The sequence below is a fragment of the Furipterus horrens genome, unplaced genomic scaffold (assembly GCF_987537825.1).
Source record: "Furipterus horrens unplaced genomic scaffold, mFurHor1.1.pri manual_scaffold_8, whole genome shotgun sequence".
NCBI lineage: Eukaryota > Metazoa > Chordata > Mammalia > Chiroptera > Furipteridae > Furipterus > Furipterus horrens.
Window position 1 is genome coordinate 89,043,571 of NW_028327178.1, and position 24,257 is coordinate 89,067,827.

At 47.9% G+C, this 24,257-nt stretch overlaps 1 protein-coding gene across 1 annotated transcript; it reads left to right on the forward strand.

Moving 5' to 3' along the window:
• Window positions 1-1,379: 1,379 nt before the first annotated feature.
• SLC52A3 (solute carrier family 52 member 3) lies at window positions 1,380-23,362 on the forward strand. Its single transcript, XM_090286174.1, has 5 exons — window positions 1,380-1,735; window positions 13,202-13,826; window positions 19,259-19,761; window positions 21,608-21,731; window positions 22,159-23,362. The coding sequence occupies exons 2-5, from the start codon at window positions 13,260-13,262 to the stop codon at window positions 22,369-22,371; spliced, it is 1,407 nt and encodes a 468-aa protein (XP_090142300.1). The 5' UTR covers window positions 1,380-1,735; window positions 13,202-13,259; the 3' UTR covers window positions 22,372-23,362.
• Window positions 23,363-24,257: the final 895 nt, after the last annotated feature.

Below are 24,257 nucleotides of genomic sequence, written 5' to 3' on the forward strand. Positions count from 1 at the left end.
GATCCGGTCTGCTGCCTCCCCAGTTCTCCCCTCAAAGCCACCACACCAAACTGTCCCCAAGCGTCTCCAGTCCTCTCTGCCTTCCCTCTGCTTGAGCCCAAGGTAAGTGGGGGCCAAAATATTTTCGTATGTGATACACTTAAGAGCTCTTTTTCTCCCGCTGTTTCTCTCCGGCTAGCAAGAAACCCTGTGGCTTTTCGCTTTTCACAGCTGGAAACTATTTTACTTTCCTCTCTGTTGCTGTAGGCTGGGAAGCCCAGCTGGGGGTTTAGACCCTGCCCTTCTCAGGGGGAACCCCCAGCCGCTGAGCTGTTTCTCAGTCCCTTTGGCTGCCACCCGTGTGAGCTCAGCCAGCCCTTCCGCGTCTCTGCACTCCCTACCAGTCACGTTGTGATGTAATGGCCTTTCCTGTCTCTCCATGGTTATAAGACTTCTCTCTAGCTAGTGTTCGGTTGGTTAGTCCAGATGATTTCTCCAAAATTAAGTTGTAAATCCAGACTGGTCCTGGGAGGAGATTAGTGTAGCTTCCACTTACTCCTCTGCCATCTTTGATCTCCCCCAATAAAGATACCTTTTTAAATTAAAAGTAACATAAAAGGCAACTGCGAGATAGCCAAAGTGAGGCCACATCCTAAGGGAAAACTTCCTGTTGGAGTCAGGACAGAAGCATCTCTGAGAGGGAGGGAGTGGGGCCAGGAGCGGCCTCAGTGATGGAGTCCTGCTGGGGGTCAAGTATTTCAGGCTCCCCAGGAGCAAATTCTGGTGCCCCTGTGACCCAAGTGTTTGCTCCCAACACTTCCTGGGTCTCTGCCAGCTGAGAGAGGGCTCCAGGGTCTGCTCACCTCTCATCAGAAGAATATCCCTAGAGAGGATTGCTTGGTAAGTAAATGCATGATTTGAACAATGTTGCAGGAATTATCAGTAGAAGTCACCATTCAGTGAACATGTACTAAGTGCCAGGCTCTGTGCCATTCATGTCACACCACGTAGGTGCCGATTTGAGTCTGGGCTCGAATCCTGACCATTTCCTGGCCATAGCACCTGGAGCAAGTCACTTAGCCATGTTGAGCCTCAGTTTCACCATCTGTAAAGTAGCGCCTACCTACTGCCTGAAATTAATGAGAGATTTAATCAGCTAGGGACTATTACAATTTGTCAGGGTGATACGTGTCAGTGGGCGGCCGAGATCAGCTCTGCCAGGGCTCGTGGACTCCTCTGGGCCACTGTTCCCACCATACCCCGAAAGGCTGTGGTGAAGATTAAATGCATGTCCTGCTGTGCCTGGCACAGTCAGCTGGGATGGTCTCTGCCTTATGAGAAGGGTGCTGTCATTCCTCCCACTTTGCAAGGGACTTGCTTAAGCACCAGTATTGGAACCAAGGATTTCTGCTCCCTGGAGCTGGGTTCCTGTGGGAAAGGAAATGCAAAAGTCAGAGGGTGGGGCCAGAGACAACCACCTGGGCGGGACTTTTGCCTTCTGGAGATCAACAGTCAGGAAATCTGAATGGGAGTAAGCACTGGGTCATGGCAGCCCTTTATTGTTACCGTCCCTGTGACAGTCAGGACTCCCTCCCAGCTGGGCTGCCTGGCAGATTCAAGGCCAACAGTAAGTAGGCTCTTGGAGGAGTTGGGAGCCCCTCCCACTCTCCCCCACTACAGGGCGGGGACAGGTCAGTACTAACCGAGCTGCCTCACGCCCCTCCCATGCAGAGCCACTGGAGAACTAAACCAGCAGGTAAGCAGGCAGAGCTGGGCAGCTCTGTACCGGGGTCCGGTTGCTGGCAGGGAGGGGAGCACCTGGCACTGGGTGGAGGATGGGCACTTGTCTGGGGACTGAAGGTGACTTGTGGCCTTTCCCCTAGTTTCATGCTGCTGGGTCAAAGGCATAGGAAGGAAGAAGGGCATCCTTCTCTGCTGACCAGTGGTTCAGGTTGGAGTTGAGACACCCTGAACCTGCTGGGTGGACTCCAGACCTCCCCTCCCCGGGCCAAAACACCGGGCCCCCAATGACCTCTGCCCAGCTGCATCTCCGCTCTGCTGGGAACTCTAACGCCTGTTCCTGCCAGCTGGGGGCTGGAGCCTCACCAGCCTGGCACAGGGGGCTGGGAGGCCAGGGGATGGGGGTTGGGATGGGGACCGAGGGGAGGGGAAGCCAGCCAAGGTCAGCCCTGTGGGAGGACTGAAGCCCTTCCAGGCCCTAGGAGGGAGGAGAAGGAGGAAGGGAACTCACAGTCCCAGCTGGTCGCCCTGGGCTCCTGTTATCTCCTTACTTCCTCCCTGACACCAAGCCCAAAGAGCCTGGGCATCCTCAGAACCTTTGGTGAAACTTCAGCCCAGAGAGGGTGAGCAACTGGCCTGATTGACTGGAGATGAGGTTGGGGGGGGTGGACAGGGTGTGGGCAAGCAACACCTCTGTCTGGGCCTCGGTTTCCCCACATCTGTGAAATGGGAACATTGAGTTGGATGAGGTGCGGGAGGAACTCCGAGGCAAAAAGAGAAGGAGAAGGCCTCTTGATACTCATGGATGAGAGCCGTGAGCTGCTGAGTGGCTGAGCCTGGCCAGGCACCCAGCACACCCAGCTGTTCCCCTGCCTCCATCTCCTCCCTGCCTCGGCTCCTCTTTTTGCCCCGCCTGTGTCCCTCTGTCTTTCTGCCCATTTCTGCTTTCAGCTTTTGGTTCTTCCTGTCTCTCTGGATCTCAGTCTCTGTCTTTCTCCCTCTAGAGTTTTGGTTTTAATCCTCCCAGTCTCCCTGTTCTGTCAACTCTAAGTCATCCTTTTCCTGCCCAGACAACAAACCTGGGACACTATTGACTCAGACTCTTATCCAGACCTTGTCAGACCCTAGCACTGCCCAGGGCCACCCTGACCAACTGACCTGGCATCGCTAAGGCAGGCTCAGTTAGTGGCCCAGGCGTCAGCAAATGAGATGGCCACCTGGGCACTGGAAAAGAGGACAGGGCCCTGCTCTCATAGAGATTATATTCCATGTGGGAGAGACCATCACTCAACCAACAGACAGATATACTTTGGTAACAGAGCTGATGCACCATCATTCTGTAAAGGAATAAAGCAGAGAGTGGGAGAGAATGCCAGGCATGGAGGTTGCCTGAGCTCTGATGGTCAAGGTCAGACAGGCCCCTTTCTGCCTGTTTGGGGTGGAGATGGCGCAGCCATGCACTGAGAGGTTACTGGCCCTGGGCGGGAACTCCTCCCCCACTCCTTCACTCCCTTGGGCCTGGCACTCCCAGCTTTTGATGCAAGAATGCAAAAGAAGGAGACACCTCTGCCTGGGGCTCTCCTGGAGTCTGTTTCCCACCTGTTATGGGAGTGTCTTAAGTGTCTCATTCAAAGCCCTAGGTTTCTGGTCTCCCACAATGGCAGAAGGGGTCCCAGGAAGTAGGTGCGTCTTAAAGCCTATGTTCTCTGGGACCTGTACCCTACTTCTCCCCTTCCCAGCCCAAGTGCTAGGGGGACCTGGGGTTGGTGAAAAGGGGTGCTGCTTAGCTTGGCCCCTGCAGCCTCTTCCTAATGCCTTCACCCCCAGACTGGTTAAGAGGGCTGAGTCCACATTCAGATATTCCTGGGCTTAAATCTCAGCTCTCAAATGACCAGCTGTGTGACCTCAGGTAAATTACTTTCCCTCTTTGAGCCTCAGTTTCCTCATCTATAAAATGGAGATCATTATAATGCCTACCTCAGGATTGTTGAGAGGATCTGATGGATAATGTGTGTAAAATGCTTAGCACAGGGCCTGGCAAAATAAGCAGCAATCAAAGGTGGCTATTGTAGCTGCTGTTTTTGTTATTATATTATACTATGATACATTTAATTGTTACTGTATTGTACTGTACATCAGCTTTCTAAAAGATTAACAGGTTTTGCTCCTGCTTCCACCCTGGCCCCACATGATTCTCCTCACAACAGCCAGCATGATTCTGCTAAGAACTAAATTAGAGCTGGTCTCACCTCTGCCTCGCAGTGAGGATTTTGGCTCAGAGAAAACACCCGAACTCTTGCCTACAAGGCCCTATGGGACCTGCCCATCTCCTCTTACACTGCTGCAGCCACAGTGGCCTCCTGGCTGTTCTTCCAACACCAAGATCTGTTTCTGGGACCTGGCAGGTGAGACTCCACCCCAGGGTCTTTGCACATGCTGTTCCCGCCCCCAGGCTACTCCTTCCCCTCACATGGCTCACTCCCACCCTCCCTTCATGTTGCCTCCCACAACCCCACTTATGATTGCAGCCCACCTCTACAATTGCCCACTCCTCCCAGCTTCAACTTCCTCCACAGCCCTTCTCAGTGGCTGACTTGCTTGATATTTCTGTCACTTTGCTTAATGACTGCTTCTCAGACTTCCTTGACAGCAGAGATTGTTGTCCAGCACACAGCAAATACCTGAGAAATATTGGTTAAGTGAACTAACAAGAACTGTAAGGTCACTGAAGAAAAATATATTCCACCATACTCTGAGTATTAGTCATTGGGAGTCACTCCTTAGTCTCTGAAAACAACCAGACCTCTACACATGCAGTTCCCTCCCCCAGGACATCCCCCCACTCATAGTCATTGATGGCTGCACCCCCCGAGTCCAGGAGCACGTGGCACTTGGTATGGCTGGCAAGAAGTGGGTCAGGGCAGGGGAGCCATAAAGGAGATGGGTCATGCTGGGCTGTAACACTGTTGTGACTGTTTTTCAGATAAGGAAACAGAGACTCAAAGAGCCAGAGTCCTTCCCTCAAATTACACAGCTGGGCTGGGGCCTAGATCAGAACCAGAGAACTCAGTTCTGCGGGGCCTGGAGATCTAGGCCTTCAGTGCAGGGGACCACTCATACATAAGTGAAATCCAGGCTCTTTACCTGCTCTGTCTGCCCTTATTTTCCCATCAAGCCTACTACTCCAGCCAGACTGGTCCAGGCTCATTTCTGCCCCAGGTCCTTTGCAAAAATCTGTTCCTGTTACCTATATGCTCTTTTGGTATTTTTATTACAGTCACATGCCACTTAACAGCAAGGATGGTCTGAGAAACATGTCCTTAGGTGATTTGGTCACTGTAAACATCATAGTGTGCACTTACACAAACCTAGAGGGTATAGTCGACTACACACCTAGGCTACATGTTATAGCCTATTGCTCCTAGGCTACAAGCCTACACAGTGTGTCACTGTACAAAACCTCACAAGATTAAATCACATACAAGAGAAAATGGTGCAATCAAAAGGTGCAGTAAATGCAAGATGTATGAGGCTGCTGCTGATGTAACACAGCGTACTGTCTTACAGAAAACTTTTTTTTTTTGATAAGTAGAAAGAGTACACCCTAAACCCTGGCTGGTGTGGCTCAGTGGATTGAGTGCCAGCCTGTGAACCTGCAGAATCGCTGGTTCAATACCAGTCAGGGCATGTGCCTAGGTTGGGGGGCCAGGTCCCCACCTGGGGGTGTGTGAGAGGCAACTGATAGATGTTTCTCTCCCTCTTTCTCCCTCCCTTCCCCTCTCACTAAAAATAAATAAATAAATAATATATTTTTAAGAATATACTCTAAAATAATAACTAGTATAGTAAATATACAAACCAGTAATACTGATTATCACTATCAAGTATTGTGTACTATACATACTTGTGTGTGCTGTGATCTGATTGGCCTGGCATTGCAACGGGTTTGTTTACATCAGCGTCACCACAAACATGTGAGGAATGTGTTGTGCTATACGTCACTAGGCGAGAGGAATTTTTCAGCTCCATTGTATTTTAGTGGGACCACTGTCTCTGTGGTCCAGCGTTGGCGAAACATCATTATGTGGTGCATGACTGTATTGTTTTCTAATATAAAAATATTTAAACATTTGATCCAGCTGGAATTGACTTTGGGGGGAAGGGTGGGATAGGGGTAAGGGGTAAGAAGGAGAGTCAGCTTTGTTTTTCCCAAATGACAACTCAACAGCAAGTCTTAATTTCTAACTGGTTCTATGCAGCAAAACTACATATTTGTAAATGTGTAACTGGCCTCCTTGCTGAACTCTCTCACTAGCTTAACAGCTTTTCAGATGATAAAGGTAACTGGCTTCTTCGATTTTGCCTCCTGTTTTTAATTATTTACTTATTCCTATTTATCAGGCATATCATTTATTGCCTCCTCTATATCTGCCACCTACTGCTGTCAAGGCCTGCCTGTAACAGACTTTGCCCCCAAGTTTACTCCTAATCTTTTGGTGTCTTTTTAAGATGTCTCTCAATAACTAATTTTGTTTGATTTTGGGTTTTTTAAATCAAATCTTGGTTGGAGCAGGACCTGAGTTTCTGGACAGGGCATTAACAGTAAAAGAGATAAATATACTACTCATTAGTTTTTGGTTACTATAATTGGTCAATATACATCTTTGAATATATATCTCTGTAGCTTAGACAGTGTTTTGCTATATATAAAATAAAAGTCTTAAACAAAACAGCTTATTTACAACTTAAACAACATAGCTCAGTGGCAGGCAGAACATGGCTGATGTGGCAGCTCTGTGCCACAAAGGTCAGAGGAGGTCTAGTCTCCATCTGGCCCCCACATCATCCTCTATAGTGAAAAATGGCTGCTGGAGTTCTCACCATCACATCTGAGCTCCAGACAGCAGGATGGAGGAAGAGAAGAATGCACACTCCCTTATCTCTAAGGAGATTTCTCAAGTCCTTTACAACTTCATTGGGGCTTGATAAGATGGCCATGCCCAGTTACAAGGAAGACTGGGAAGTGTAGTCCTTTAGCTCAGTGGCCGTTTGCCCAACCAAAAACCTGGTCTCTGGAACACCTAAGGAAGACGGAAAGAATGGCCAACAGGGAGCATCTAGCAGCCTCAGCCCTGGAATATCATATCACGCTCTCTACCCGCTTTTTTCCTGCCATATTGTTTCCCCAGCCATAGTCGGAACTCCGCCTGAGTTGGCACAGGGAAGCTTTTTAAAAATGGTATTCTTCCTGCTTTACACCAGATTCTGGTCTCCGGTGGGGTGGACAGCCATTGTCTGTTTCTGGGTCTTCTTGGACAGCACCGTAGGAACCTGAGAAGTGGCACCAGAGCTCCTGGTCCTTGAAAGAGATACTCTCCTCCCTCCACCCCACTGATCCTCCAGGAAGACCTGCCCCCGTTTTGCAGCTATTGACTTACCTGCTTTGGCCAAGGTGGGGTGAGAAACTCTGCCTCCGCATCCTGTCCCAGCAGCCCCTCCTCTCCACCTCCAGCTCACCTCTGCCTTGGCCCACACTTGAGATCTGCTGCCCACACACCTCTTCCTCCTACTTTTCTCTGGGGACAATCCCTGTGGCTTTTCTTTCATCCCTCGGAGCTCTGGGCACAAAGCAGATGCTTAACAACGGTTAAGTGACTAAGAGGAAGTGAGGACAAAATTTTGCCCTCGGGAATTAATCATGTCCAAAAGTGTGTTCAGGGTAATTGCATGTTTTCAAATGCAATTCACATATTTGCCGAAATAGTATTCAGAGCATTTTGCTAGTTCATGATGTTCGTATTGGGAGCCCTCCTGTTTTGCAGAAGAGGTACCAGTTTAAGTCATTTGCTCAGGTTGGAAGGGTTGAAGCTGGGATCTGACCTAGCGTCTGGCTCCAAATGTTACTGCAGGAGGGAACAGTAAGGTGGCTGCAGGTACTGCCTCCCTGATCCCGGGACTGAGAGGCCCAACCCTGGATTCCAGCCCCAACTTTGCGCTGGCTAGTGAGCAGTCCTGGGCGAGCCGTGCTCAAAAATAAGGGGTTGCAGTGCCTATGGGGTCAGGTGGGGCCCAGGCAGGTACCCTAAACTAAAGAAGGCCAAGAATGATGGTTGCCATGTGGGCATGAAGGCCTGGTGTGGTCTTCCGGAATATTCTCAAGAAACCGGAAATCCCCCCACCCATGGGCAAGCTCCAGTCTTTATTTCCAATCTCTTGCAAACTCATACATTTTTACTTTTACAGTAAAAATGAATTACTAAATGAAAAATTTTTAACTGCAGACATAAAATACACCCCCTCCCGCCGCCATTTTTATTGTGAGATCTGACATAACATTCCAAGAAATCAGAAATCTTAAGTTTTGTGTGCCACCTCCCAGTCTGCAGGGTTCAGTAACTAATTGTTACACACAGCAAACCGAAATGACACATCTGCTGCCTGGCTGAGGCCAGGGAGTCACCAGTTTACAAATCCTGAGCTAGGTCACCTGAAAAGTTCTTCTGCCTTCAAAATGCCAGATTCCAAAGCAGCCCTCTACCCTCTAAGAGCTTCGGTCTCCCCAGAAATGTGCCTGCATGTGTCCACACCAGAAAAACCTGACACAAAGGAGCCTGGGCCCGGCACGGCCGAGCCAGAGGAGGTTTCCCGGGGACAGGGTCCTGCAGGAAGCTGGGCTGTAGATGGGGGACAGGGTGCTCCAGGCTCAGAGCACAGCACAGGCAAAGCGGGGAGCAGCCAGGCCAGCGGCCATGGCCTGTGGCTGCTCCTCTCCAGTGGGACCTATTGGTGCCCCAGAGTCAGGCTGTCCTGGGCTGTCCTCAGCTTCCCAGGTGAGAGAACAGGGCTTCAGTGGCTCAGCCAGGGCCCCAGACAGGAGGTGGCAGAGCAGGACTGAAAGCAGGTCAGGCTGCCTTCTGCTGCAGCAGGATCCCCAGAGAGGAAGAGAGCTGATGCTGGGATGGGTGGATTGGGTTTCTCCCATGCAAGGAGAAAGGGAGGAGGGGATTTGAGAACCAGTTCTGGGTGTGGGAAACTTGCTGTGGTGTCAAGACTTTCCTGGGTGAGGCAGAGCCACGAAACACTCTTGTATGTTCTAGAAGAACAGCAACAAGGAGCTAAAGACTGACAGTGTGCACGGAGTAGAACCAAGGGACCAGGGGTCACCAAGGGGTCATGGGAGGATGCAGGGAGCCATGTACTGCAGGACACCAGCTCCAAATCCCACCTCCCAGCCTTAGGAGAGCCCCTCACCCCGGCAGCCCCTTCCTGCTTCCCATCTGTAAAAGGAGGCAACTGGCCCAATCAACCTTCGACATTTCTCTCAAAATGCTACATGGACTGCCCATGATATCACGTGGCTCGTGCCAAATTTCCTCCCCTTTCTAAATTTGCATAGTCATGTGTTCATTTTCACATAAATTAGGAAATAGAATAAAATAACTATGTCACCAAACCTGGCATTTCACCATAACAATAATAGCTAACCCTGAGTGAGTGCTGCGTGCCAGGTGTGCTTTGAGACAACAGAAACTCATCAACATATTTGCATCTCGTTGATACTATCATTGCCCTCAATTTACAGATGAGGAAAATGAGGTACAGGGAGGCAAAGTCACTTTCCCAAGGTCACTGTAACAAGTGGCAGGGCTGGGTTTAAGCCCAGGCAGCTGGCTCCAGAGTCTCCTTCTGGCCTCTCTATTTTTGCTTATACTGAGGGGCGATCAAAGAGAATAATGGCTCATGTGGTGTGACAGGCCACTGGGAAGGCGGTAAGCAGGGGGCAGAATGGCTCCGGGGCATGGGGGTCTAGAGTTAGGTGGTCTCCAAGGACCTGTCCAGTTAGGGAGTTCCGTAATTTTGGGAGAAAAACACCAGATTGGAATTTTATGTCAAGTAACCATATTTTTGTAATAGGTGGTATGTTTACCAATTTCTACATCCACAGTCAGAAGATAACATTGGGAAAAATTGCAGCCAAATGTTACAATGCCCCCAACAGCCCAGGGGCCACGCAACTGCAACTCCCCATGCCCTTTTTCATTACAATTATAATCCAATAAAAACACAAATCCTTCAATTCTGGTGTATCTCTCCACCCTTTGCCCCTCTCCTTTCTTGAAGAGTGAAAAAAAATTTACACGTTCTTCTTTTTTTGTGGGTCATACCTTCAGTTCCTGAAGAGATGGCTTTTGGATGCATTGATTACTATGCTTATTGACTGTTGTCTGAAGCTACAACTTCCCAACTCCTGAGTTCTCCTTTCAAAGTCTGTAAATTTTTACCTAATTATGGTAGATAGAATCTTCCCTAAAACTTATCGCATTGATATACACACAGATTCTGCCAGTTATTCAAACACAAATCTAGGTATTTATGTAAAATGCTTTTAGAAATGTAATTAAGGTCACAAGTCAGCTGACCTTAAAATAAGGAACGTATCTGGTTGTGCCTGACATAATCACAGTAGCCCTTTAAGAATGGGCCTAGAGGTCAGAGATGGGAGAGTCAGAAATTCAAAGCACAGGAAAGATTTTATACTCCATTGTTGGATTGAAGACAAAGGAGAACAAATAGCAAAGAATGCACGCAGCTTTTGGACCTACTGAAAGTCAGCAAGAAACCAAATTTTACTCAATCCTACAACCCTGAGGAATTTGGTTTTATCAATAACAAGAAGGAGCTTGGAAGCAAGCTTCTCCACAGAGCTACCAGATAAGAACTCTACCCAGCCAACAGCTTTATTTCAGAATTGTGATATCCTGACAAAGATCATGCTGGACTTCTGACTTAAACCTATGTGAACAAATAAGTAGGTGTTTATTTAAGCTGCTCATTTTTTTTAAGCTGCTCATTTATAATAATTTGTTTCAAAGTAATAGGAGACTAATGTACTGATATCTTGTAGTTTTACTTTACTGTTTCTATTGTGATTTCATTTGTATTTGACCTTCCTTCTGTAAGGGATAAAGAAGCCAGTGACTCTCAAACCAGTAGGAAATAGTTAACAGATGAATCATGAAAAGGGGCAAGGAAATAACATTCCTCAGCTCCTTACACCTATCTCTGGGATTACAAGGAGGAAGATTGTCATCACCAAACACACAGAAATGGGAAGGCGTAGCTAGATAACTTGGCAAATAAGTTGGAGATAGACCTATAACTAGATTATCCTTAATTAATCACATCAGAGAAGGAAAACTCTGATTCCAAAAAACCTCCGCTGCCTTGCGGCATACCTCTTCTGGGGAAAGGCTAAGGGAGTAAACCCCGACAGAAAATCCGGAGCCGGAGTCCCTAAGGTGGTTTGACGTTGTAGTCAACACCGGCAACTCCTGCGGCACACCTGAAGCCAAGCTGTATTGATTCCGTCTTTCCCTTGGATCCTTCAGCTGCGAAGAGAGGGGGGGTCTGCTGCATGGGCAACAGCAGACCCTCCATATCACCCTGCCCAGGCTCTGTAGCTTCAGCTTCACTGGAGAGGACACTCCAGCGTCATCGCAAGATGTCGATTCAACACGGGAGGAGACAGATACCGTGTCACTCCCGAGTCGGACTGCACAGCCATTCTCGGCGGTGCAGATAGACTCTTAAGAAGCTACACCATCGTCTCTCGAGACGGACGGCTGCCGAGAAAAAAAGGTATGTTTGTTACAGAAACAAGGGAGTCCAAAAATCCCCAGAGCTTGCAGCTGGGGGATGGGGAGAAGGAAGCAGCTTTTAGAATGCCTCCACATGCCTGAGGCTGGTGGCTAGAGTCTTTCTTATGCAAATGGCTTTAATGCATCCAAAGCCTCAGGTAGATGGGAGGAGTCTTGAACCAGGGGACAGTATGGAGAAAGCACACAGAGCCTACGTAAGGGTCTGTGAATGGTCAGAACTGTTTGCAACGCCCACTGCGTCAGATGACGCAGTCAGGGATATATAAGCAGCTGCAGACATTTTAGCTCAGACTCTCTCGCTCTGGCTTGCGCGCTCTCTCTCTCACACGTTCGCTCTCGGGGTCTCGCGCGCTCTCTCTCTCTCGTGTGCTCCCTCCACCTGGCTTGGTGAAGGGGCCTTCTCCATGTGGCTTGGAGAAGGGGTCTCCAGGCTGCTTTAAGAGGCTCTCGCCATGCAGTTTTGAGAAGGAGAGAAGATCCACGCGGTTTGCAGGAAGAAGGCAGTTTGCAAGGAGGCTGAGAATCCAGGTGGTTCTGCATTGAGAGCTGGAGGGCACCACAGCACAGAAAGGACCTCCCCAATCAGGATTGAATGATTGGCAGCTGCTGGTAAAGCTGAACTGTGTTTGGAAAGTAGGGAAACGGTTTCTGTGACTTTCCTAAAACTAGCCTTGTTTGGAAGGGGGGGAGGCAAGGATATGTGTTTGTGGGTATTTTAAAGAGCATAAGACTTAACAACAGAAATCCGCAAATAACTAAATCTATATAACTGTTAAATAAACAATTCTTTTTCTTTTCGCTAAACTCTGGTATTGAGAGTTATAATTTTGGCGGCGGGCAATCGGGCCCCTAACTAAAGAGCCCGTGGGTTTGTTTTCAATTGGAGCAGCCCAGGGGTTCTGTAACATGTTTACATAGTTCACAAGTCAAAACTATATAAAAAGGTCCACAAACCTTTTGGTACAACTGCCACAAACACCTCAGCAGTTCCTGTGTGTTCTTCAAGGGCTGCTTTGTGCAAATACAAAAGGCTGTCTACCTTGATTTTGTTCCCTTATCAGCACAGCCTTGAGACCCGTCCCTGTCCCCCAAGGAACTCTCCCGCATTCCTCGTTGCTTTTAGTGGATGTGTAGCATTCCAACTCACAGACAGTCCTGTTTTTACCCACCCTTTATTGATAGGCACTTGGGTCATTTCCTATATTTTGCTATTGCCAACAAGGCCCCAAGAAATAATAACCTCATGCATGCATGATTTTTTTCCAGGGTAAGTAACCTTAGGGACAATCTCATGGTGAGAAACGGCCCCTTGGAATCATTGTTAATTATTTCCCATGATGAATGAAGGTGATAATCCTCTCATATGCTGAAGGCTTAGTTGTACTTTCTCTCCAAACTGTTCATATCCTTTGCCCACCTCCCTATTGGGTCTTTTTGTTCTTAATTTCTAAGAACTCTTTGCGTGTTCAGAAGATGAGCCCTTTGTGGCAAATATCCCCACCCCACCCCCCAGCTTATCTGTCTTTTAATCTTGTTGTTGGCACTTTTATAGTTTGTCGACTGTTTGTTTGCTGCTGTGTTTTGATATTTATGCAGTTGAATGTATCAGACTTTTCTTTGGTGGTCTCTGGCTTTACAAGTCATGGTTAGAAAGTCTCTCCTATTGGAAGGTTAGTTATCAGGAATTTGTTCATGTTTTCTGCTAATAAAAAGCCAAGTTGTTCAAGAAGAGGGGACTGATAAGAGAAAACTCTGGGCCCCAAAGCCCAGTCTTTTGCTAGACAGTGAACCTGACATTGCTCACCTGTTATTTTTCTCTATAGGCCCTGCTGCAGGCTGATCTGGGGAGGTGACAGCTTCTGACCCAAGGCAGTTGTCACCATGGCCTTCCTGACACACCTGCTGGTCTGCACCTTTGGGATGGGCTCCTGGGTGGCCATCAACGGACTCTGGGTAGAACTGCCCCTGTTGGTGACAGCACTGCCCGAGGGCTGGTACCTGCCCTCCTACCTCACAGTGATCATCCAGCTGGCCAACATCAGCCCCCTCCTCATCACCCTGCTCCATCACTTCCACTCTGACTGCCTTTCCGAGGTGCCCATCATCTTCGCCATCCTGGGTGTGGGCACTGTCGCCTGCATCCTCTTCGCCTTCCTCTGGAATGTCACCTCCTGGGTACAGGGCAGCGACCACAGCATCGCTTTCATGGTCCTCACCTTCTTCCTGGCCCTGGTGGACTGCACCTCCTCCGTCACCTTCCTGCCTTTCATGAGCCGGCTGTCCACCCACTACCTCACCACCTTCTTTGTGGGTGAAGGACTCAGCGGCCTCCTGCCTGCCCTGGTGGCTCTTGCCCAGGGCTCAGGTCTCACCACCTGCGTCAACGTCACTGAGACATCTTACACCACCTCAAGCCCGAACACCACCAGGAAGACCAACGTCCCACAGGTACCCAGCATCACCCAGAGCCCATGCGGTGCTCTGGCCGTGGTCACAGCAAGATCATGTGGAGGGCTTGTGTTTCCAGAAGGTTGAGCAGACCCGTGTCCTTGACCTGGCTGTACTTTAGATTACCTGGGAGAGCTACTGAAACACACCAGTGGGCACCCCCCACAGCCTGGCCAATGAAATAAGACTTTGAGCATGGGGCTTTCCCGAAACCCATGATTGAGGTCAGATGTGCTTTGAAATCTGGAATTTCAGCTTTTATTTTTATTTATTATTTTGTAATCCTCACCTGAGGATATGTTTTTATTGATTTGAGAGAGAGGGAGAGAGAAACAGTGATGTGAGAGAAACATTGATTGGCTGCCTCTCATATGCCCCCCGACCTTTTGGTGTACAAGATGACATCCCAATCAAGCCACCAGGCCAGGGCTGGAGTCTTAGCTCTCAGGGCACACCTGCCCCACCTGTGACACAGCAATTCAGCACAGTGACACCACTGTCCACAGCCTGGAAACATTCACGTCCAGAGGGCAGATTAGGGCTGTAAACAGCCTCATATCCCTTTGAGTGTTGCTGCCAACTAAATCACAAATTCCGAGCTTTCTGGATTTCAGAATTTCAGAATAGAGATTGTGAACTTGTATTTATTCAAAATTCCCCAGGTGATGCTAATGTACAGCCAGAGCTGCTGAGAACCATAGACTTTAGACATTGCTTCAACACTTCATGGTGTTAAAACATCTGTTGACATAAGAAACATCCAAACCAGTAAAGACATTTTTTGTTGTTGTTTTTTTAGAGATTTTGTTTATTTATTTTTAGAGAGAGGGGAAGGGAGGGAGAAAGACAGGAAGAGAAACATCGATCAGTTGCTTCTCGCATAAGCCCTGACCAGGGACCTGGCCTGCAACCCGGGCACTGCCCTGATAAGGATCAAACTGGCGACCTTTGGCTTTGCAGGACGACACCCAACCCACTGATCCACACCAGTCAGGGCCTGGTAGAGACATTTTATAAAAGTTTATTTGAACTAAAACTGGTAACAATTGTCAGGAAGCAAGATCTTACATGCTTTGGAAAATAACAGTTTTTGCAGTTTCTTTTATGCATTTTAAATTAGGGAGGGAATTTAAGGAAGATTAAGTGAAGATGGGAGAAAGCAAGATGGGTACTGGATTATGTGCTGTCTTGATGGGGATTATGCCTTCCAGGGCTACTGTGGCATTTCAAAGGTGTGTTAACCTAGATGCACAGAAACAATGGACAGGGCTTGCTTAAGGCAAAGACAAGCCTTTTTTTAAAACATTCACTGGAGGGTACTCTACTGATCTTAGAGCGAGAGGAAGGGAAAGAGAGAAAGAAACAATGATCAGGTTAGGGAATCAAACCTACCTGGGTTACGGGCCCTGACTGGGAATGGAACATGCAACCTTTTGGAGTACAGGATGACACTCCAACCAGGGCAAAGATAAGCGTTTTTACTAAAGAAGCTATATGCCTGGAGTATGTCAATCCACCATGATCTGTTCAGTTAGGAATATATGATCAGATCACCTTGTGAGGTTACTTTCCATAAAACCCCCTTTTCAGGCACAATTCCCTCTTTTGTCATAAAGCAGTCCATAAGATGTGTTGATGACCAACTTTTCAGTTGGATCGTGTGGTCTCACAGCACTAGGAAGGCTTGTTCCTAAGTCTCAGGATGGATGTGGCATTGTAGAAAGGGTGGACCATGAGTGCTGGGTCAATACTGTAAATGTGAGGTCTGAGTTGAGGCCAAATTTTCCCAAAAAAGGAAGAACAGGTAAAGGGAAGGCGCAGTGAGGTCTTACAGGCTTCATCGCAAAAACACCCTCTGCGTCATTTCTGTCCTGTGAACTGTCATGATCCAAGCTTTTGCATTCTGTCTCAGTTTTCTGTACTCGGGATCTAGTATAGCATTTACGTAAGCCATACAAAGGGTACTAAAAGTTATCTTATATATTTTCAATTATCATAAGCAGCTGGCCTATATAAAAAAACCCAAAGAACAGGTATAACTATTATTATGACTAATATCATTAGCAGACAGGTAAAGACAATCAAACAATTGGTTCCTCAGTTAAACATCAGTTTGCAGGTACACAGGCCTTGTCCATGTGTTGGAATAGCTGTCTACCTCTGATGTCAGTGGCTTCTTGTCTTTGATGTCCATAGACAGTGTAGACAACCATTCAGTTAGGTGCCTGCCAAGGCCTGCTAAGGTCTCTTCCAACAAGGTTGGAGAGTGTCTTTTAACTAATGTCCTTTCCAAAAAACAAAATCTCCAGGTTGTAGTCAGTGATCTTAAAGTCTGTGTCTCCTGGGGGTTCACTGTAAGAGTACGCAGTTACCTATTTGGCATTTTCTTGACATGACTCTATCAAACCTTGGCAATAGTGTAAGGTATGTCCTTTTAATAACGTCAGCTCATAAGTTCCTTTATCTAATTTAAGTAGAGCTTAAATTCACTGTGATGCATTAGGAACGCAAAAACTTAAAAATGGGGTTTGCCAGGGAGCCACAAAGAAGCAAGTAGCTGTCTTGGGTTTCGCATAGCCCTGACTATTTATTTAATTTAAAAGCATTATTTAGCCACACGACATAGCCTATAGTTTTTTCATGATTTATTTTTCAATACTCCCCATGCAGTTTAACATAAAAACAATACCCTTGGGGTGTTCCGGTGACCCTTCCTGAACCCAGCAAAGGTATTCCTACATATATATATATATTAAAATTTTAACCCTTAAAACCTCAATTGCTGTTGAAAACTAAGAAGTAAGCAATTAGCCTTCTTCAGCTTGGCAAATTTATGAAGATATTTTATTACCTCTAGAAATATATTCCATAGACATCAAAAGTCAATTATTAACATGAACTTATTTTTGTAAACCAGGTAAAATATAAATATTGTATTTAATAGCAATAACTCAAAAGATACATGTTCTACTCAAACCAACAAACTTAAACTTTTAACTAAAGATTAAACTTAGACCACATAAACTTGAAAAGCATTTGAGTTAGTTTTCATATTTCTAAGAATTTTAGACTACCTGATCCTTACAAGTGCTTGCCTTTAAATCAATTTTAATAATACCATCTAGATATGGAAAATTATCTACCATTTACTACACACACACACACAAACACACAATTAGTTTATAAAAGAACAGTTAAATCCAAATTTTGTTTTAAAGGCATTTATAATTTATATCTACCCTTGACAAGTCAAGTTTCAAATGACCTTCCCCCTTCTAAAATAGGGACAACCATTTTTAATACCTCAAAGAATTGGGTTGACACCTAACCAACATCATAGGTGGGTCCATTTATCTAAATCCTCTTTTCAAAGCTTCAAGAGACTGTTTAAATGTTTCTCATTCATTCTGCCTAGTTTCATAGCCAGCTTCTTCTAATTGTGCGCACAAATGTTTTGTTTAGAAGTACCGTCTTAGCATTAATGGGATGCTGAGTGTAGTGGGGCTTGGTGGTCTTCGAGGCATGATTTCCTATGTTAATTTTAGTTTAGTTGTTTTTTAGATCTTCAAGAGTCTGAAAAAACTTTTAAGAAAAAAACAGCCTTCATGTGCACATTTCCAGATCTCCAGATAAGCCAAGTGTAGTGGATAGCCCTATAAGATATCCCCATATCTCTGTAGGAAATTTTTTCTTGAGGCAACCCCACAAAGATTCTTGAGCAAAAGCCAGCAAAAGCTTACCAGATGCCACCAGAACTGTGTCACTGGCCAAGGCACAGGCCCCTCTCGGTGTGAACCCATTAGAAGGTGCCCTGCCCTCCCCAACGGGGCTACCACCTGCTTCTCCGGCATCAGCCGCGCCGCCACACTGGACAACGCCAGGTGCCCAGATTCGGGGTCTGCACCAACTACTGTCACTCCACTGGCTACTCCAGTTGGAGAAGCAAGTATCCCTTCTCTTTTGGAGTCAAAGGGAGTTTAGTATCTGCTTTAACCAGCAAAGATTTTGTTCAGACTCTCTGTAAGCAATCCAGTTAAAAAGCCAAAATTAAAAGCAGCAACCCATTTTTTTCTTTCCTTGCGTTACCTCAATCCTTCTTCACCTGAAGGACTTTCTAGGAAGAGCACAAATAAAGTCATGGCCAGCTACGTAAAGCAGGGAGACCCAGGACTCCAAGAAAAACTTGCTCAAGTTCACCCGATGCAAAGCCAGGAGCCGTGGACCCAATGGGCCCTCACCGGTACCAGCACTGTGTCCGGGTCCACAGCTCAGTCCTAGGTGGGCTTCTTTAGAACCCTGCCAACTACACCAAATAATGTCCCTGTAAGAAACATCCAAACCTGTAGAAAATTTTAATAGGTGTTCATTTGAGCCAAAACTGACCACAATTGCCAAGAACCAAGACCTGAAGTGCCTCAGAGAATAGTAGTTTTGTTTTAAACATTTGAAATTAAAGGGGGGACATAAGGAAGAATCCAAGAAGGTGCAAAAAAGCAAGATGGGTGTTGAATTACAAGACAGTTAAGAGTATGTGCTCTCTTGAAGAGTCTGAAAGGGGGCATTTCCAAGGTGTATTAACTTAGATGTACAGAAACAATGGACAGGGCTTACTGAGGCAAAGGTAAGCCATTCACTAAAGAAGTTATAGGCCTGGGGCATGACTTACCCACCATCACCTGCCCACTTAGGAATTTATGATTACCCTGGGAAGTAACTTTTCACAGAACACCTTTTTCGTCCACACAGCAAGCTTTCACTGGGTATTGGACAATTTACGTGTGTCTGGTATGAACTAAACCACAGCAGCACAGCAGCAGTTGCAGAGCAGTGGCCCAGGCCGCCGTGGCCTGCGAGCATTTTTTTGTGTTTGAATTACCTGATTACATTTAAATCTTTTGTAATTTCACATATGTCAATATAGATGTATTCCATGTCTTGAACAGAGAACTGGCCACACTCGGCCACATTGCCACACGGTGAGTTGGGGTGGGCTGCTCTCCCACTGGCTGGTCCCCAGCCGGGCCCACCTCTGAGCATATATATGGTTGCCAGCCATGGAGGGCAGTAGCGTGGGAAGAGGTAGAGCTGAGTCAGAAAGAACCAAGTGGACTGGTGTTGCCTCATGCTCCCCATGACCCTCAAGTAAGACGAACTGTTCTGACACCTGGGTTCCCTCTAAAACCGGGATAATGGTCCCCACTGCACAGGGCCGATAGGAGGTGCACGCAAGCTGATGTGTGCAAGGTGCTGGTGCCCAGTGAGCGGTCAGTCAATGTGAGCATTTATTATCATTACCTCAGTAGTTACCTGTATATTATTCATCATGTACGGATTCATAATAATGCATCATATTCACTGTGTATTATTACTGTCGTTACCTGTGTCCCAGCATCACCCAGGGATCCGATGACCCTTGTTTTGTCTTCCCCCAGGGAAATAACAGCACTCTCATGCCTGGCCTTGCTGGGACAGCACCCTCCATGGTCCATCTGGAAAGCCGCTACCTCCCTGCCAACTTCTCGCCCTTGGTCTTCTTCCTGCTGCTCTCCTTCATGATGGCCTGCTGCCTCGTTGCCTTCTTTCTCCTCCAGCGTCGCCCCGGGCACTGGAAAACCTCCACAAAAGACCTGCTAGCCTCCCAGGTTACCCTCCACTCCATCCGGCCACTGGAAGAGGACCTGGGCCCCCCAGGCCTGGTGGACAGCAGTAAGGGCCAAGGGCAGCTGGAAGAGGAAACGCGTCCCCACCACCCGGCTCACCTGCTCTTCACCTACATGCTGGTGGCCTTTGTGAATGCACTCACCAACGGCGTGCTACCCTCCGTGCAGACCTACTCCTGCCTGTCCTATGGGCCTGTTGCCTACCACCTGTCTGCCACCCTCAGCTCCATGGCCAACCCTCTGGCCTGCTTCATCTCCATGTTCCTGTCTAACAGGTCTACCTCCAACTGGCCCTGCGGCGCTCTGGTTGGGAATGCACTTCATTTCAAAAGCCAGAATTCCAAATGCCACCATCAGGCTATATGTGTAAATAGTTAATAGTAGGGTTTTCTGAGTCTGGACTACCTGGGTTCAAATCCCAGCTCTGCCACTTACTAGCTGTGAAATATTGGACAAGTCACTACACCTCTCTGTGCCTCAGGGATACCTATCTGAAAAATGGAGATAATAATTGTTCTACCTCCTAAGGTAGCTGGAAGCATGAAATGAGCTAATTTCGTGAAGCTTTCAGAGTGGTGCCTGGGGCATGGCAGGTCCAAAATGTCCACCATCACTGCCACTGGGCCATGAGAAGTAGCAACCAGAAAGGAACTGGGTTCCCATTTACAAATGGAAACTCTGAGGCTCTGATTTCCAGGATTTCAACCCTGCCCTGCTGCCTCCAGCCCAGGATGGCTGCCTTACAGCTGCAGTTCTAAACAATGGTGGGGCAAGTTGATAAAATGCAGATGGCGTCAGCCTAGATTGGGACCTGGTATTTCAAATCTTAATAAGCAACTTAAGTGATTCTGATTCAAGGGATTCAGTCCTCCGTGGGAGAAAAGCTCACCTTGGGGTCTTGAAACTTTGGGTCCTGCAGCCTCACATCTATCCCTCTGCCCTATCTACCCTCAATGACCTCTCAAACCTGCACACACCCACCTCCCCCAGCCCTGCCCACCCCTACTGGCCACACCCACCTCCCCCAGCACTGCCCACCCCTACTGGCCACACCTACCTCCCTCAGCCCCGCTGACCCCCACTGGCCACACCCACCTCCCCAGTCCTGCCCATCCCCACCAGCCACATCCACCTCCCCTATCCCCAGAAAGAAGAATGAGTACATTTGCCAGAAAGCCGAATTTTCTCCCTTCGGGCTTCAAAACTGGACGGAGGCTGGAGATTACTGGGGAAGCAGGGCCAGAGACCACAGACCTGTGGAATCTTGAGACACCCAGAATATTAGAAATACAGAATCTGAGAGTCAAGGAGTCCAAGGATCTTGGAGCAGAAAGAATCCCTAGAGGCAGGGGCAGATCCTCTGCTCTCACCCAGCACGCAGGCCAGCCCTGATGTTCTGAAGATAGGCTAGGAGGACCCCAGGGGCAGAGACTTCAAATGAAGGACAGTGTCCTCAGTTGTCAGACCCGAATTCTACATGGGAGGCCAACAGTAGAGTGCCTCCAAGCTGGCCACCAGGGTCCCCAGATCATGCAAATGTCACACTGTAGACAGGGATAGCTGAGGCAAGAAGGGAGGGACCACCTGAGGTCACTCACAACACACTGCAGTGCCAGTGCTGTTATCAGAGCCACCTCCTCTTCAGCCTAGCTTCCTGGCTGAGTTTGGGCATGTTGCAGGAAGAAATGGCAGCAGGTAAGATACCAGGTAGGGCCCATGGCCAGGGCCAGACCCTGCACACTCTGCTCCCACAACCCCCACCCCCTACCACGTCCTGCAAGACTCATTGCATAGGTGAGGAAACTGAGGCACAGAGACCAGTCTCGCAGCTTAAATGGTGGAACTGGGACTTGAACCAGGTCTGTGTAGCACCAGAGTCATTGTGTTTCTCCTGCTGGGATGCTGGGCCCTGCCATTAATGCCCAGGGTGACTTAGGCCAGCCTTGTCCCTCAGGAACCTCACTGACCCGCTTGAGCCTGATAGTCTGTAAGTTTCCACATGTTTCTAACTTCTAACCCTGGAGATGCTGACCATTCCATGTGGCTCCCAGAGTTGGGGCTGGGGGGAGGCAGGAGACAGGCTTCTCACCTACTCCATTCATCTCCCCGGCTCTGCTCTAGGTCTCTGCTATTCCTGGGTGTCCTCGCAATGCTTGGAACCGGCTTTGGGGCCTACAACATGGCCATGGCAGTGATGAGCCCCTGCCCTCTCTTGCAGGGCCACTGGAGTGGAGAAGTCTTCATCGTAAGTATCTGCTCCCACGGGAGCTCCCTCACCTAGCCAAGGCCTGGGGAGACCTGGGGTATAGCCCTTTCTATTGACCAAAGTCTCTGTGGTTGTTCACAAAGGGAGCCCCACATGGTGGGGCTAGGGGCAGGGTTGTTTGTCATTTGGGAGTGGAGGCTTGGAAAGGTGAGGTGGCTGGTCCAAGGTGATAGTACAGCCTGTCCTCGGAAAGCCACTCTTCCCACCATGTCTACATCAGCAGTGGCCTTCTTGAGGCCCTTGACTTGATCATGGGGGACAGAAAAGCCACTGGGCTCTCCTTTGCCCTTGGGGAGAAGTCAACTCATGGGGTTCTCTTAGCCCTGTGAGGTCATCCGAGACCCTTCGCCCTTAGGAGTCGCCCCAAAGACCCCTGCACTGTTTCTCTCACACCCTATCCCCGCAGGTGGCTTCGTGGGTGCTTTTCACTGGCTGTCTGAGCTATGTCAAGGTGATGCTGGGCGTGATCCTGCGCGACCACAGCCGCAGCGCCCTCTTGTGGTGCGGGGCGGCGGTGCAGCTGGGCTCACTGCTGGGAGCTCTGCTCATGTTCCCGCTGGTCAACGTGTGGCGGATCTTCTCATCCGCGGACTTCTGCAGCCTTCAGTGCTCCGCCTAGGCAAACTGAAAAGTGGGACCCAGAGAGACAAGGCAAGGGCCCAGGGTCACCAGGCAAGTGTTGGGGTTCTCAGAGGCAGAGCCTGAGGACTTGAACCATCAATACAAACTCCCCTCCGTCAAGTGGATAATGCCACTCACGGGTGCTGGAAATGCAAAGGCCTCTCACAGGACCTGGAAATACAAAACACAGCCCTACCCCAACTCTGAGTCATAGTGCTTGCAATTCCACTCTTTCAGAACTTACTTCCAACACGTTTGAGAGAGATCTGACTACAGAGCATCCAGCTGGAGGCAGGCTCAAGGGTGTTAGAAGGGAAACAGCTGAGAGGTTGGGCGGGCTCTTAGAAGCTGTGTGTCTTTGGGGGAGTCACTTGATTTCTCTGTGCCTGTGTCTCCTCATCCATGAAATGGAAATTATAATAAATATCACCTACCTCATAGACTTGGCACAGGGACAAAAGGGAGACACAGCCAGAATGTGGCAAGACCACCTGAGCCACTTCCTGATCTGATGCCCAAGAGTAATAACAAGAGTGACAATCAACATGGATTAAAGTGACCAGGGGGCTTGAGAAATGACCTCTGCCCCATATCCTTTTCCCCACTATCCTCACAGAGGAGCTTCTAGAAGACAGATGCCTAATGGTAGAATCTTGAGCATGTTGGCTCCCTGATCCCCAGTATGGAGGGGCATTGTGCCCCACACACCCCTTGCCATCACCCCTCCTGACCTCCTGGGAGGCAGAGAGAGCTGATGGAGGAGGGGCTACACCGAACCTCTGAAAGTGAGTCCCCCCACACCCCCAACTTGCCAAGGCTGACAACTGGACATGGAGGACCCTGAGGAGCAGAAGAACTGCAAGGAGGAGGAGAAATGTATTAGTTACCTGATTGTTTTTGTTTTACCTGATTTTTTTTTTTGTTTTACTTTGTGTTGTTTTTAAAATAAAGACATTGATCAACCTTCCAAGAAAAAAATCAACCATGAACCCCAAAAGTGTATCAATGTAATTAGTTTTCATTTGGGTCCAAGGTCAAGACTGAGCTCAGAAATGAACAGGATCAAATGCTTAGAGAATATGTGGACCTGGGATTTCTTTTCTTTTGTGGGTTTTGTTTTGTTTTGTTTTGTTTGCCTGCTACCACCCCTTCTTTTTAATTTGTTTTGAATAGATAATATAGGCACATGTTTCAAAAATCAGAAAATATAAAGTGGTGTTCAGCAAAGAAATCCATGCCTCTTCTCTCCCCCATCTACTCAGTTCCTCTTAACACAAATGAGCACTTTATATTTGTCCCTTATTTATTCTTCCAGAGATTAAGCCAATGTAAGAAAATACAAATATAACCTTTTTACAGAAAAAAAAAAAATGAACGACTGTGGGTGGACTTTGCACTTTGACTCAACAATCAAAATGAAGAGAGCGTTCTTGTTCTTCATCACCACTGCATAGTATTCCATTGTGTGGAGGTGACAAATTCACTAACTAGCCCTCTGCAGAAAGACATTTGAAGGTGTCAAAGACAAAATTAAAAACAAAATCTCCCACTAACCCAGAAAGCCTCTCCACAAAAGCAGATGAGAAAGAAAACAGTTGTTTTACTGAGTAAGCGTTAAACCAAGTTGTGGGGCACATCACCAGCAATCCACTAGTGAGATGCAAAGGCAGGGAGAAATCCTACTCTTTTATATACAAGCGATTACATCTGTTTTGTCAATGGTTAGCTAGTCCTCATGTGGGAGGACCAAACAGCGCCACTTGTCACATAGTTCACCCTGCATCCACCTGGTCATTGGGGTGACTATCTGTTAGCTAACTGTCCTTACCCACAGGGAAAAGAAACTTCTGCCTTTATGAAAGGAGGCTGTTTTGCAGCTTGAAG